Source organism: Scleropages formosus, chromosome 5 (genome assembly GCF_900964775.1).
Source record: "Scleropages formosus chromosome 5, fSclFor1.1, whole genome shotgun sequence".
NCBI classification, from domain to species: Eukaryota; Metazoa; Chordata; class Actinopteri; order Osteoglossiformes; family Osteoglossidae; genus Scleropages; species Scleropages formosus.
This window is the reverse complement of record NC_041810.1, coordinates 30,673,879-30,688,303: the sequence shown is the minus strand read 5'-3', so window position 1 is coordinate 30,688,303 and position 14,425 is coordinate 30,673,879. Positions and strand designations below refer to the sequence as shown.

The window sequence follows — 14,425 nt, the reverse complement described above, 5'->3', positions numbered from 1 at the left end:
AGTGAAACATTGTCTTCAAATTCTTTTCCAACCCTACACTCCAGCAAGATCATTACATTTACACAATGAAGACATTTTCGCACTCACCCCAGTGTAGTGAAATAAACTCACCCTCTTCAGCATTTACATTTGTATTGAGCACCAGTATATCAACATCAGAGGTGGGTAGTAAGCATAGTTCATTTTTGGACCTATGCATTGACTAAATGTTCACCCGCACCCTACACTTCACCCTTGTTTGTCAACTGATGTCACTCAGTGTTCATGACACACACACACACATTTTCAGAACCGCTTGTCCCTTACGGGGTCAGGGGGAACCAGAGCCTACCCAGCAACACAGGGCATAAGGCCAGAGGGGGAAGGGGACACACCCAGGACGGGACGCCAGTCCGCCGCAAGGCACCCCAAGCAGGACTTGAACCCCAGACCCACCGGAGAGCAGGACTGCAGTCCAACCCACTGCGCCACCGCACCCCATTGTTCATGACATACAATAATATATATAATGTTCAAAAAAATGTCTATTTGTAATTTGTTGAACAACATCATTATGAAAGCTGATATTCTCAGCACCCTTTTCAAACCACAATATACTTTGATTACTTTAACTAAAGAATTAAAGGTATACTAGATGCATAAACTACTACATCTTTCATTCTAGAAACATTTCTATGAGATTTGAGTAGCATTTCATAGAATTTCAGAGATACAGCACAGAAGTGAGACACAAACATGACAAACCCAGAATAAACTGAAATTTATTTAAGAAACAGGGCAGGTTACATATTTTACATTTTTAACAAAAAATCCCTTCAGTTTCTTACTGTGCTTTTACAGATCTATATACAAATATATACAAAGCTATATATTAAAAGCTATAAACTGCATATTTTATGCTTGGAGAAATCTGATATTAAGGTTGTATATACATAGTTAGGTTGTTTACATTATTAATTTAGCTGACACTTTCTGTAAAGCAACTTACAACGTGAAGGTTACAGTTATTACAGTTACAAGCTTACAATTATTTACCCATTTATACAACTGAGTAGTTTTACTGGATGAACTTAGTATAAGCACCTTGCTCAACAGTACTAAAGCCAGTGGTGGGGATTAAACTTGTAACCTCTGGGTACAAAGGAAGTCCCTGTAATTACTGTGCTACCAGCTGTCCCCTGCTTTGTCCTTAAAATATGATTTAGAGTTTTGACCCAAATCAAACGAAGATCACACCCTGGATGGGACGCCAGCCTGCTGGAGGGCACCCCAAGCAGGGCATGAACCCCAGACCCACCACAGAGCAGGCCCTGGTCATGCCTGCTGCGCCATCATACCCCCCTTTATCAGTAATAACTTATAGTAAAATTGTCTTTTTCCACATTAGAAAGTTCAAACAAAGACATATTGATGTGTTAAAATAAATACAAGACACAGAAAATATTCTCACCACAAATTCTACAAAATATCTCACCGAAAAACTCCTCTGAAGTTGGTAACAAGTTTACTTGGCCCAATCTTAAAAGCTTAAACAGTGTTAAAGTGCTTAGGGTTAGTATACAAACTACCAACAGCAGCAGTGCAACCAGGTTACATGAAGACCAATCAGATACATCACACTGACTTAGGCATCACCTAAACGGAATCCAAAAAAATACCAATATAACAAGTTCCTATCTGGTCCCAGAGCACTATCATACAAATAAAATTATCCACATCTAATCTACACTGGAGCATCCATTTACATTTATCAGACACTTTTCTCCAAAACAACATACAGTATAATGATTATCAACCCTCTTGGGGCAAGATTAATACTGACTCTATTTAACATACACAAACTGGCTGAAACCGCTTTGCTCAAGCGTGGTTGCGGCGAGCAGGAGCCCAACCCGGCAACACAGGGCACAAGGCTGGAGTGGGGGACACACACCTAGGACAGGACACCAGTCCATCACAAGGCACCCCAAGCGGGACTCAAACCCCAGACCCACCAGAGAGCAGGCACAGGCCAAACCCACTGTGCCACCACACCCCTTGGTTCTATCTAATATTTATGCTAATTTATAACATCTGCCTGAAGAGGATTAACTGGTACTTAGCTGACAACTTTGTCCAAGATAATTTATAATAGCAGATACTCTACACTAAACTCCCTACAGTCTTTATTTGACAGATTTTTTCCCTTATTAATCTGAAGATAATAATAAAACAAGAAACAAAATCTCAAGACAAACATCATTCCACATCTCAGCACAAGTTCTAGCATCGTCCATATTACAAACAGTGGTCGCACATCAATACCTGTGAGACACATTCCACCCAACTAATTCTCAATCTGCGCTTGATTAAATATCACACACTTTTAAAACTAATAAAAAAATAGAGTCACAAATGTTAATTCAAACAATGGGGTCCTGTTAGGACACACTTTCTTTAACTGCTTGTCCTTATCAGTGTTTCAGCAGTCCAGTCCACCCTAGACAGAACGCCAGCCCATCATAGGGTATCCATACACACATTCATACACTACAGGCAATTTAGAGAGAACAATTCAGCTGAAAAACATGACTTTGAACAGTGGGGAAAACCCATGCAAACTCCCACATACTAAGCCGGATTCAAACCTACTGAGAGCCCAGGCACTGTAAGACCACAGCACCACCCACTGTCCTGCCCTCGTCAAGTCAATAAACCTGACACTCTCATTCCACCTTCATCCCACAGAAGCCATAATACACCTTTGAAACAAATATATACCACCGGATACAAACTCTCACCAAACACATCCTGCTGTTTATCGGGCAATTACGCTCCCACAGTATAGACATTTTCACTCACTCACTATCTTCAATCATTTGTCTAAGTCAGGGTTACGGTAGTCTGGAGTCCACCCCAGAAGCAGGTGGCACCAGGCCACAAAGTGTGCACTCCAGACAGGACGTAAGTCCATCATTGTGTAGCCACACACACACTCATTGACTCACACATCCACACACCACAGATAATTTAGAAACACCAGTTAACCTGAGACACCTGTATTTGGACTGTGGGAGGAAACCAGAGCACAAGGACAAAATTCATGGTCAATCAAAACGGCTTCTGTGAGGCACTAGCACTGCCCACTATAGCATCATGCCACCTGATTCTATCCATACTGTACATGTACAGATTTTATATATACAGTCGTAACCCAAGATACACCTGTTCAACTTAAAAGAATGCAAGGATTTTTCACTACCAGACTTCAATTTATAAGTCATTGCTTCTCAAATTTGTATTTTATGTTGACATTTGTTCATTTATCTGACACTTTTTTCCAAAGCAACTTATACTGTTAAGCTACCAGAAATTATTTACCCATTTATACAACTGGGTAATTTTACTGGAGCTATTTAGAGTAAATCATTGGAATTCATTAGCATTTAATAATAATTACACTTACACACACACACATTTTCAGAACCGCTTGCCCCAGACGGGGTCACGGGGAACCAGAGCCTACCCAGTAACACAGGGCATAAGGCCGGAGGGGGAGGGGACACACCCAGGACAGGACACCAGTCCGCCGCAAGGCACCCCAAGCAGGACTCGAACCCCAGACCCACCAGAGAGCAGGACTGTGGTCCAACCCACCGCACCACCGCACTTAATAATAATTAATTCAATTAATTTAATAGATATCTTTATTGCTCTGTTGCATTAAAGACTGATTCCATACATAAAGTATGAATGTCATTTTACAGTCCTCCCCATACTGTGCTCAGGCGTAGGAACAAATAAGAAGTTTTACTGCGGAAATTTGTGGTAATTATGTTTGATTTATGAGAACTCAACTTCAAAAGGTTGTTTCTGGAACAAATCATCTTCATAATGTGGGGACTGCACTAACACACTATACACAGTTACCGCACATTCACAAACTGATTCACTACCGTAAATTTTTTGTCCAAATCAGGGTTGCAGTGCTCTGGAGGATGTCCCACAATCAAGGGGCACAAAGGCTTGTCTGGGACAATTACTGCAGTTGCGACAAATTCAGAAAGTGATGCATACATAAATGACTCCCAGAAAGTACAGTCATACATATCACTACAACGCGACATTCTCTTTGTTTTTATTGAAGTCAAATCAAAGTCATTAATTCACCGCACTGTATGTAGTTATATCAGCATTGAACTTTGGCGGGACTTCAAGTGTAAGGCTTTGGGTCACTTATCTGACCCACGGTGGAGTACACAGTTAGATCAGAATTTTGTTTTGCATTTTGAGGGCTTTGTATGTTGTGGTCCAATGGATTGGTGTATATTGTGTCCGCTTCATTTGCTGGGGTGTTCTGCAGCACATGAAACACAAACACACAACAATAAAGCACATCATTATGATATACTATAGACACATAAAATTCATTTAAATTAACCTCTTTTGCATTACACTTTCAGTGCAGCCATATGTTATAAGCTATTATAATCCATCAAGACATATCATTATATTCTTCTTAAACATAACACTTCATTCTACAGACATATTTACATCATTATACTGCTAAGTGTCACATAGCAACATATGGAATTAGTGTATATTGTTTATCTGGGGTTGTATGTTATTGTGCTCTTTAGTAATCGGTAAGGATTTTCCTGCAGAACAAAAGAAGGAATTTTTGAAAGAAATACATCATGGACAACAGACAAAATGCAACAAAGCAAGAAATAAATGTAGTTAAAAGTAAATAACAGGTTGTTCAGTACAGCGTTGCAGTGATTCACAACCTGTCCTGGGAAGCATAAGGTGCACGGCAGGGACACCAGTCCATCACAGGGCAATCCCACAAAGACTTGCCCTCTGTATGTGAGGGCAATTTAGAGTCACCAATTCACAGAAAATACATGTCTTTGGACTGTGGGGGGGACCAGAGTACCTGGAGAAAACCTGCATGGTGACAGGGAGAGCAGCAAACCACACATAGAGTGATCCCAATTTGAACCCATATCTGAACCCACAGCCCAGGAGCTATGAGGCACCAGTTCTCCCATTCTGCTTCGTGAATATAGTATCAGGTACAAGTGTCCAGTTTGCTGATCTCATTTATTTTGTCAAATGTGTTTCAGGTGAGTTAACGAATTAGTGATTTGACTCTAAATACTCAGTGTATGAGCGAAGGAATGAGTGTGTGTGATTGCCCAGTGGTGGAATGGCACCCTGTCCCAGATACACTCTGCCTCAAACCTCATGCTACTGGGATAGGTGCTGGAGCATCACAACCCTGCATTGGATGAGCAGCTACTGAAAATGGACGGATGGATTATTCCGATCTTACTATGAGCACGTTTACCTGTTTTTAAATGCATATTTGAATAAAATATTATTCAAAATATGCACATCTTAACTTTTGTTGGTGCATACCTTTGTGGGCTAAATTACATAAATATTACATAGTAATATCAAACAAAGTATAGATTGTTACCTGTGATGTAGCATGGCTTGAAGACCTCATGGATCTTCTAACCCAAAATACTAAAAAGATTAATACACACACACCCACGCAAATTGCCAAAGTGATTGCAATGATAGCCGTTAATGGAAAGGGTTCTGAAAGGGAGGATTGAACACCTGCAAATAAAAACAGAAGTTATGTATATCGAAAGAGTCCGACATCTAGATTGGAATCATTAGTGACAGTTCTCAGAGCCATGTAATTAAAGGAATTTTAAGTCATTACGTTTTAACATTTTTAACAATTATAGCTCAGTGACATTCAGTGTTTATTCTATGGACGAATAAAAGAATAATTTGAATTTGTTAGAGTACTGTAAAGCAAATATCAAAACATAGAGCTCAAGAACAAACCCTTACATAGAGGTTCCATCGCTTTTGACTGGTTTGCACTGCTGACCAGATTGCTGCCTGTACAGGTGATGGTACCCTTGTTAGCAGTGACACTGATGTTCACATCTGACTGGAGTTCCACATGTTTACACTGGTCCTGATCACAGGTGCAGGAGACCCAGCTGTGTCCAACTGAGCAGTTCACTGACACATTGCAAACTGTTCCAGAGGAGTTGAGATGGAGTAACATCAGATTTAGGATGGGTTTGGGTACAGCTTCTGTGAAACAGCACAGAACCAGATGGAACATATCAGAATCGTCCTCACCGATCACATTACCAGCCGTAAGAGACACAAATGATCAGGTTGCAAAAATCCAACTTACCCAGGACATGTAAGTTATACTTCGTGTGATAGGTGGATTTTCCATTATTGTCAAGAATTTCAGCAGAGTAGAGACCAATGTCTGTCTCCATCAGGTTCTTAATGTACAGAGAGTAGTCTGTGGGGTTAAAATTTGTCTTCTGCTCAAAACTGCCAAAGTACGTCTCTTTCTTTTCCTTCAGGTTGTACTCCAGTATAAGCGTTGAGTTTACTTTCCATGAAAGTCTCCGGACATTCTCTGTTTGTAGTCCCTCCACTGTGAGGTTAGTAGAGTTTCCTTTCAGCACAAACCGATCAACAGAACTGACTGCAGCACTCAGCTCTGGAGAGACACACAAGTGAATTTGTACAATTTTATTATTATTGTTGCTGTTGTTGTTCTATTAAATATATTAAAATGTAATATTTTCATAATATTATTTTCAATAATAATATTAATGATAAACTGCATGTTAGAGTGCAACATATAGAAGGTCTGTTTTTCCCATCTCAAAAATTTTGACGCTAACATTACATCAAAGTACAGTACAAAATATTTTAGATTATTCCTCATAGTACAAAATATATACTTTACATACTATATGGTACCAAAGAGAATAAAAAACCGCGGAAGTACAAGGCAACAACAGCAATTAATATAGAAAACATGCAGTTCTGTCCATGAAATATCTGTGTTTTCTTCAAAAACATGTTTTTAATAAAATACACACACACACACACACACACACACACACACACACACACACACTTTCAGAACCGCTTGTCCCATACGGGGTCGCAGGGAACCGGAGCCCAACCCGGCAACTCAGGGCGTAAGGCTGGAGGGGGAGGGGACACACCCAGGACGGGACGCCAGTCCGTCGCAAGGCACCCCAAGCGGGGCTCGAACCCCAGACCCACCAGAGAGCAGGACTGTGGTCCAACCCACTGCGCCACCGCACCCCCCGTTTTTAATAAAATAATATTTTTCAAATAAAATGTAAAAAGTGAACTTTGCTTTGTATAACTTTTGATTTCAAGTGAAAATGCTTCCTACATCTTGTGTTCGGCACGTGTGTGGAGGTTGTCAGTGTCTTACAGTGAAACATGGTCACAAATGCAAAGTGTTTTACAGTTGGGACCATGTGTACTGGCTTCTGCCACAAACCAGACTATGGGCAAAGCTAAGAGATATTGATGCTACCCTCCACAAGTACATTAGGACCACTTACATTTATTTATTTAGCAAACATTTTTCTCCAAAGTGACTTCCAATGAACCCTATGTAGTGTTATCAGCCCACACGCCTTATTCACCATGGTGACTTACACTGCTAGATACACTACTTACACTGGCTCACTCATCCATACATCAGTGGAACACACTCTCTCTGTCACTCACACACTACGGGTGAACCTGAACAGAATGTCTTTGGAGTGTGGGAGGAAACCAGAGCACCCAGAGGAAACCCACACAGACAGAACATGCCAACTCCACACAGACTGAGCGGGGATCAAACCCATGTCCTCTCACACCACCTAAGTACTATGAGACAGCACCACTACTCTCTGTGCCACCTGATCAAAACAACAGATCATGAGGCTCAACAGCACACAAGTTGTACAAGTTCTAGAGGAGCAGGATGTCATAGATGTTGGACCCTTCAGGGAATCATGTTATACACAGAGCCAAAGAGCACCAGAGAGACTGGACTCATAGCTTTCTGTGGGTTGAAGACGTTTTTTTTTCCAGGAAGTATGCTTGTTTCAGACACTGAATATTATCACACTTCTTTTTCTTTTAGCACCTCGTCTTTTTTTCTGCCCTTATTTGACCATCGCAACTGAACCTTTCCTTTTAGAGTCTCTCTGTGCATGTTTGACCACATGAGAAACGGAAGTTGAGACGCTTTAGAACGAGAAGCAGTAAACAGGAGGTGGTTTGCAGCAGCTTCCTTGCATGCACAGCGGATGCGACATTTTCGCAACTTCATAAAAAGAGATGAGAAACAGCAACACTGAGCTTGTACTATTTCAGAAACATGTTCTCAAACCTTCCTTGCCTTTAACACTGGGTCCAGAAAACATGTTTCTTCTACGACATTTTCGAGAAAAACAACTCAACAAAACTGCTGCGGCGAACGTCTTTCCATATTTGGTCATTTTTGTGCTACATCTCTACTTTTTCTCTTTATTCGTTATGTCATCAAGTAAGGACTTTGCAATCTCCGTGGGACTAAAGCCATTCGGAGACACAAAATACCTGCTTTTTTAATGTTGCTTTGTCTCTTTTCTGTTCAGCAGTCTTCAGATTAATCGCCTTTAATGGTTTGTTTGCTCTTCTTTACACAAATACATTTGGGTAACTAGTAAAAAGTGCAGTATATGTACATATTTGAAATAAAATATTAGAGAAAAATTATCAGAACCTCTCATTTTGGAAATAAAATGCTATCATGTACGTGAGCACATTTTTAACACATTTGCCAAAAAAATTAAATGTGTTTTCCTGTTAACATGACAGTTTTAAAATGAGTATTAAATGCAGCATGACTGTTCAATGACATCATAGTTTATGAACATTTGTAGTATTGCACTGTAAATTTAAAAGTATAGATTAATATTATTTATCATTTTATTTCCACATCATCCATGTATGATTTGTATAAATTAATTTACCTTTTTACGATTTCACTTCGGTTTTATTACTGATCCTGTCTGCCAAACTGAAGGTGAAAAAAATCCAGGTAGCATTTTGTCATTTATCTTGTCAAATATTCTCATGTATAATTTTATTTTTAGTAATTTTTTTTTTAAATCCTGTATTGCATCAGTGACACAAGATTGGCGCCCATCATGTTTCTGCTGTAAATGAATTCAGTCATTTACACCACTTGACTATGGGAACCTCCCTACATGTTTGATTTTGTTTAGACTAACTTTTCAATAAATAGTGATGTTAATAATTAAAACCACACAGATGCATATGTGGTAATTTCAATCTAATACTTTTATTAAAACGATTAAACAAAACAGCACATCTGTACCACCAGGACAGACAGTGCTCTATAAACTTATAAAATGTAACTGTATTTTATATCAAAAGGCTGACTGCAATCTTAAAATTAACTGTATTAATGAATAAAAATGTTTTTAATTAACTACTTGGAAGAGAAATTAAGATGAAGATAGTTTGAGCGTACCTCAAGGAACAGAAGTGAAGACCAGAAGATTATAAATTACCCTTTGAGGCAATATTCAACTTGTTATACATGACAAAAAATAAACCTACTAAGTATTAAAAACACTATGAATAGAGAACAAAACAGAAGTGTGGTGCCCCTTATCAAGCATTGTAAGAAATATTTCACAGTACCTGCCTATACCTTGCTTTCAATTCTCTGTTGCAGAGGGAATAACTGGTTCTTAAATACAAAACAGCATCTCTGTAAAAATAACATAGAGCTACTGTACCTGTCACCACAGACAGAGTGATCCATGGAATTAATGCAAAAATTGTGATCATCTTATACAGTAGGTGCATAAGAAGGAACCAAATCCTTTGAAGACCATAAGCGAGTGCAAAACTGACTTCCTTGAAGAGAGGGAGTTTTTATTTAAATCAAATAACCACAAAAAAGGGGAAATTACAGAGGCCTTGCTGACTCGTGTTCTGAATCACTATTAGTGCGAGCAGCACAAATTTTAAAATATGAAAGACAGAGTGTATTTGGACTGTGGGAGGAAACCTGCACAAACACAAGGAGGAATATGTGAACTTCACACAAACGGAGAGAGTTGTACCAGTGCTACACAGGACAAGTGGTTGATCAAAGCGGCAATTATGTAGTATTCATGCCATATAAACCTGTGCAGTTGATGGTAAATGCATTACTTACAGACAAAACATAGTAGCCGGAGCAGGATTGACATCAATCTCTGACTGCCCCATTACTACTACTGACTGCCCCATTATCAGAAAACCCAATACAAAGAAACATGATCAAAATATCCAATCAAAACCCTAAGGTAAAAACCATGTATGGCAAGTAAAGATGAATGTAAATGTAAGTCACATTCTGTAAACTTGATCTACTCAGTCAGTCCAGCTGGTTTGAGAATGGTTTAGCTGAGCAAAGGTTCACTTAAGACGTCAGAATTAGACAGTAACAAGTTCTGCTTCAAATACACCTTGTAGCGTAGTGGTTAAATTTCCTCCGTTTGGACCCCTAAGGCTGCAGGTTCGAGTATCACCTCCAGCTGTAATACCATTGAGCAATGTACTTATCCTAAAATTGTGCCACCAGAACTACCTAACTATACAAATAGGTAAATAATTGTAAGTTGCTTTGGAGAAAAGTGTCAGCGAAATAAATGGAAGTAATTCTGAAATATATTCTCATATATGTCAAACATAGAAGTTGTTCATTAGAGCTACAAACATGGTATATACCATAGATCCCTAGGTAATATCCCATTGGAAACACACATTCCGGTTAGAAAAAAAAACAGAATTGGTTAATGCATTAGTGAATACTTAGCAAGCTGAAAGAAAATATATAAATATATGCAAATAAAAGGAAATATTGCAAAAAGGTTCAGCATTTAGTGCTGATGTAAGAGGTTCCAGCAAGGTGACCAAAAGTAAAATTAATAAAAATTATGATGCAAGTTAAATGTTAACTTTCAATATATTTTTATAATATTGTCAAATTTTGTGAAAATGTGTCCAACTGAGGTCATCATATATCCTTATATATGGTAGAGTATATAGTATAATGGGTGTGGTGGCATTTCGGGTTTCACCGGTGCTTTGCTGTGTGGCAGATCAGAGTTTGGAGTCCTGCTTGGGGTGTTTGGTGGCTCTGTGTTTCGCCCTACGTTTACCTCCCCCAACATGCAGAGGAAGGACCTGATAACCCACCTCTGTTCCTCACTTGACTTTCCTTGAAAACTACGCGAATGGTCGCTAGGGGTCAACTTTTATTACAGACTCTCTGTTGTTATTGCTCAAAGATACTCAGAAATTTATCGATAAACTGCCAGCAGTACAATAACCCTCACTGAATTTCATTTGTTTGACAGAATGCGCAGATACTGGAAAGTTTTAGACGATACACGTTCAGACCAATGACCTGTTTTTGCCAAAAACTGTTGTCATTTTTTTTAACAGTTCTGAGGAACTGTTTCACCACAGGACAGACTGTGCATTGCAAAAACTATTTCCATGCCGTTTGTGGACATGTGTTTTTAGCTAATGCACTCGTGATGAACACAGGAAAGAACTGAAACATGTGACATCGTGAGAATGGAGTAGATGTTAGGAACTCATTCGGCAACACCACTCTGCCACCCTTATCACGGTGGACTTGCAACCTGCTTCCATCGTGTTTAGCTACACTCATCATCGCTGTCTGGGTGCTTCATCAACATGGGGGAAATTTGTGCTGATGAGTTTTTACTCTCTGAAGGGCAATGAAAGAAGGATTAGCATTGTGCTACTGTGCTCTGTGATAAAGTGTTGCATTATCATTACCCAAAGTCAGGGTCACTGGGGTTCAGAGCTTATCCCGGAGGCATTAGCCACCTGGCTAAACATGGAACACCCTGGATGGGGTGCTAGCCCATTACAGCTAACTGTGTGCTAATTATTCCTTATATTTATTGCCTGTACTTTACCCTATATTTTAGCAGACCCGCTGCTTCATTTGTTTCCACCATAGCTAGGCCATGGCGCCATGATGGAAGGTTCTGTCAGGCCACCATATTGGAAAAATACAGTTGTCAAGTGGCACGCAATGCTATGAGTTTAAATTTACCAAATACAGAAACAATTATAGCAAAGAGAAAAGCTTGTAATTTCACAAGTACTTCAATTTCTTCTGTTCTAGAAAAGTCTTAAAGGGGAAATAGGGTGACATGGTGCTACAGTGAGTAGTGCTGCTGTCTCACAGCACCTGGGTGATGCAAGAGGATGTGGGTTCGATCCCTGCTCAGTCTTTGTGGAGTCTGTATGTTCTCCTGTGTCTGTTTCCTCCCACAGTCCAAAGACATGCTGTTCAGGTTCCCCCATAGTGTGTGAGTGACAGAGAGTGTGTGTGTGTGTTCGACGGATGTATGGATGAGTGACCCATTGTAAGTAGTGTATCTAGCAGTGTAAGTCACTGTAGTGAATAAGGTGTGTGGGATGATAACACTACTTAGAATTTAGTGGAAGTTGCTTTGGACAAAGTATCTAGTAAATATAATAAAATGTATGTCTCTAGCATATGATAAACCAAGTCCAGACATCGCTCATGGCACAAATTTGTCCAGTGTCTCTTGTGCATTAAATATGCATGGGCAAAAATATTAATATATTTAAGTAAGCCCCTTTTCAGGAAGGATAATTTTGTAGTATATGTCATGCTATTCCCCTGGCGCGGCTGCGTCAGACCCAAGTGCGGGGCACAGGAAGCTTGGTCAAGGGTGATTCAGTAGACATTGTCAGGGAACAGGCAAAGGGTCACCGATGTACAAACAGAATCCAAAGGGGCAAATCCAAGAACCGTAATCCAAGAAACAGGCGAGTGATCAGGCAAACCAGTGAGTTGGAGAGGAGGAGCATGGCGCGTATCCAGGAGCAAGACTAGGAGTGCGAGTGATCAACAAGGCTGAACAAGGTTTTCATAGTGACCAAGGGCAGTGCTAAAGGCGGTCTTCCACTCGTCCCCTTCTCGTATCCTTATCAGGTTGTAAGCACTGCGTAGGTCTAACTTGGTGAACCATTGTGCTCTGCTGACGAGCTCCAAGGCTGCTGTGATTAAAGGCAATGGGTGAGGGTACTTTACCGTGATCCGGTTTAGGCCCCGATAATCTATGCGGGGGTGGCTCCCATTCTTCTTTTCTACAAAGAAAAACCCCGCAGCAGCCGGGGAGGTGGATGGCTAGATGATTCCCACCTGGAGAGCCTCCGAGATGTACTGCTGCATGGCTTGTTGTTCAGGTATGGAAAGAGGGTACAGCTTACCGCGGGGAGGCGTGGTCCTTGGGAGGAGATCAATCGCACAATCCCAGGGTCAGTGTGGTGGCAGCACTGCAGCCAGTTCTTTACTGAAAGCTTCGGCCAGGTCCTGGTACTCGGGAGGAATTTCCATCTGCGGAGGAGACGCAGCACCCTCCACAGTCGTGGGCCGGCAAGGGAGCTGCGAACAGGATTTCCCACAATGTGGCCCCCAAGTAACCAGTTCCCCAGTGCTCCACCTGAACACAGGGTCGTGTTTGGACAACCAGGGATAACCTAGGATTATCAGCATTTCAGGAGCAGACACCAGGTAAAATTAAGCGGTTTCTTGGTGACATACTCCAACCCCGAGCTGAAGGGGTAGGATCTGAGTGCCCACAAAACCCCATCCCAAAGGTTGCCCGTCCAGGGCACTTACTCGTAGCCTAAAGGCACACCGGACGGTGGGTACCTGGTGCTTCTTAGCAAAGGGAGCGTCAATGAAACTCCCGGCCGTCCCGGAGTCCACCAAAGCTTGAGTAGCCACGACATGCTCGCCCCAGGAGAGCACCATGGATACAGTGAGGCAATTGCTTCGGAGCATCTCGCTCACCTGGGACTCAGGATAGATGGGACAGGAAACATGGCGATGACCTGGGTTTCCACAATACAGACACAGGTGATCGAGGAACCGGCGTTGACATTCGGCTGGAGAGAGCCGTCCCTGCCGGAGAGACGGGGACTCAGACCCTTGTTGTTGTTTGATAGTAGGGCTGACAGCTGGTTCCAGTGCAGGCTCCCTCCTGCGGGTGAGGTTGTCCAGGGCGATGGCAGCCTCGATGCACTGGTCGAGTGTCCACTTTTCCCCCGGAACACCAATTCTCGTCGTAGATTGGGCTGCAATCCCCGACGGAAACAGGCCAGGAGGGCGCTTCTATCCCAGCCACTTTTCTCTGCTAGAATCCTGAATTCTAATGCATACTCAGCGGCTGGACGTTCACCTTGGGTCAGGTGAAAGAGGTGTTCGCTGGCCATCAGGTCAGAACCAGGTATCCCGAATACCGATCTGAAATGGGCCTTAAAGTCCTCGTAAGTGAGTTGAGAACAGTGCCCCCATGCGGCTGTGGCCCATTCTAATGCTCGGCCAGACAGTAGGGATATGATGTAAAATATGCGACTTAGATCTGATTGGTACACTTGGGGTATGCTGGAAAATATGAGTTCACAATGCAGCATGAAGCCGGCACAGAGCGCA

The 14,425-nt window shown here is 41.4% G+C and overlaps 1 protein-coding gene across 1 annotated transcript; it reads right to left on the bottom strand.

Moving 5' to 3' along the window:
• Positions 1-3,612: 3,612 nt before the first annotated feature.
• Positions 3,613-9,795, bottom strand: LOC108942446 (uncharacterized). The gene is made up of 5 exons (XM_018765843.2): positions 9,663-9,795; positions 6,212-6,532; positions 5,854-6,105; positions 5,465-5,610; positions 3,613-4,336 (listed from the first exon to the last, which is right to left on the bottom strand). The coding sequence occupies exons 1-5, from the start codon at positions 9,730-9,732 to the stop codon at positions 4,193-4,195; spliced, it is 933 nt and encodes a 310-aa protein (XP_018621359.2). The 5' UTR covers positions 9,733-9,795; the 3' UTR covers positions 3,613-4,192.
• Positions 9,796-14,425: the final 4,630 nt, after the last annotated feature.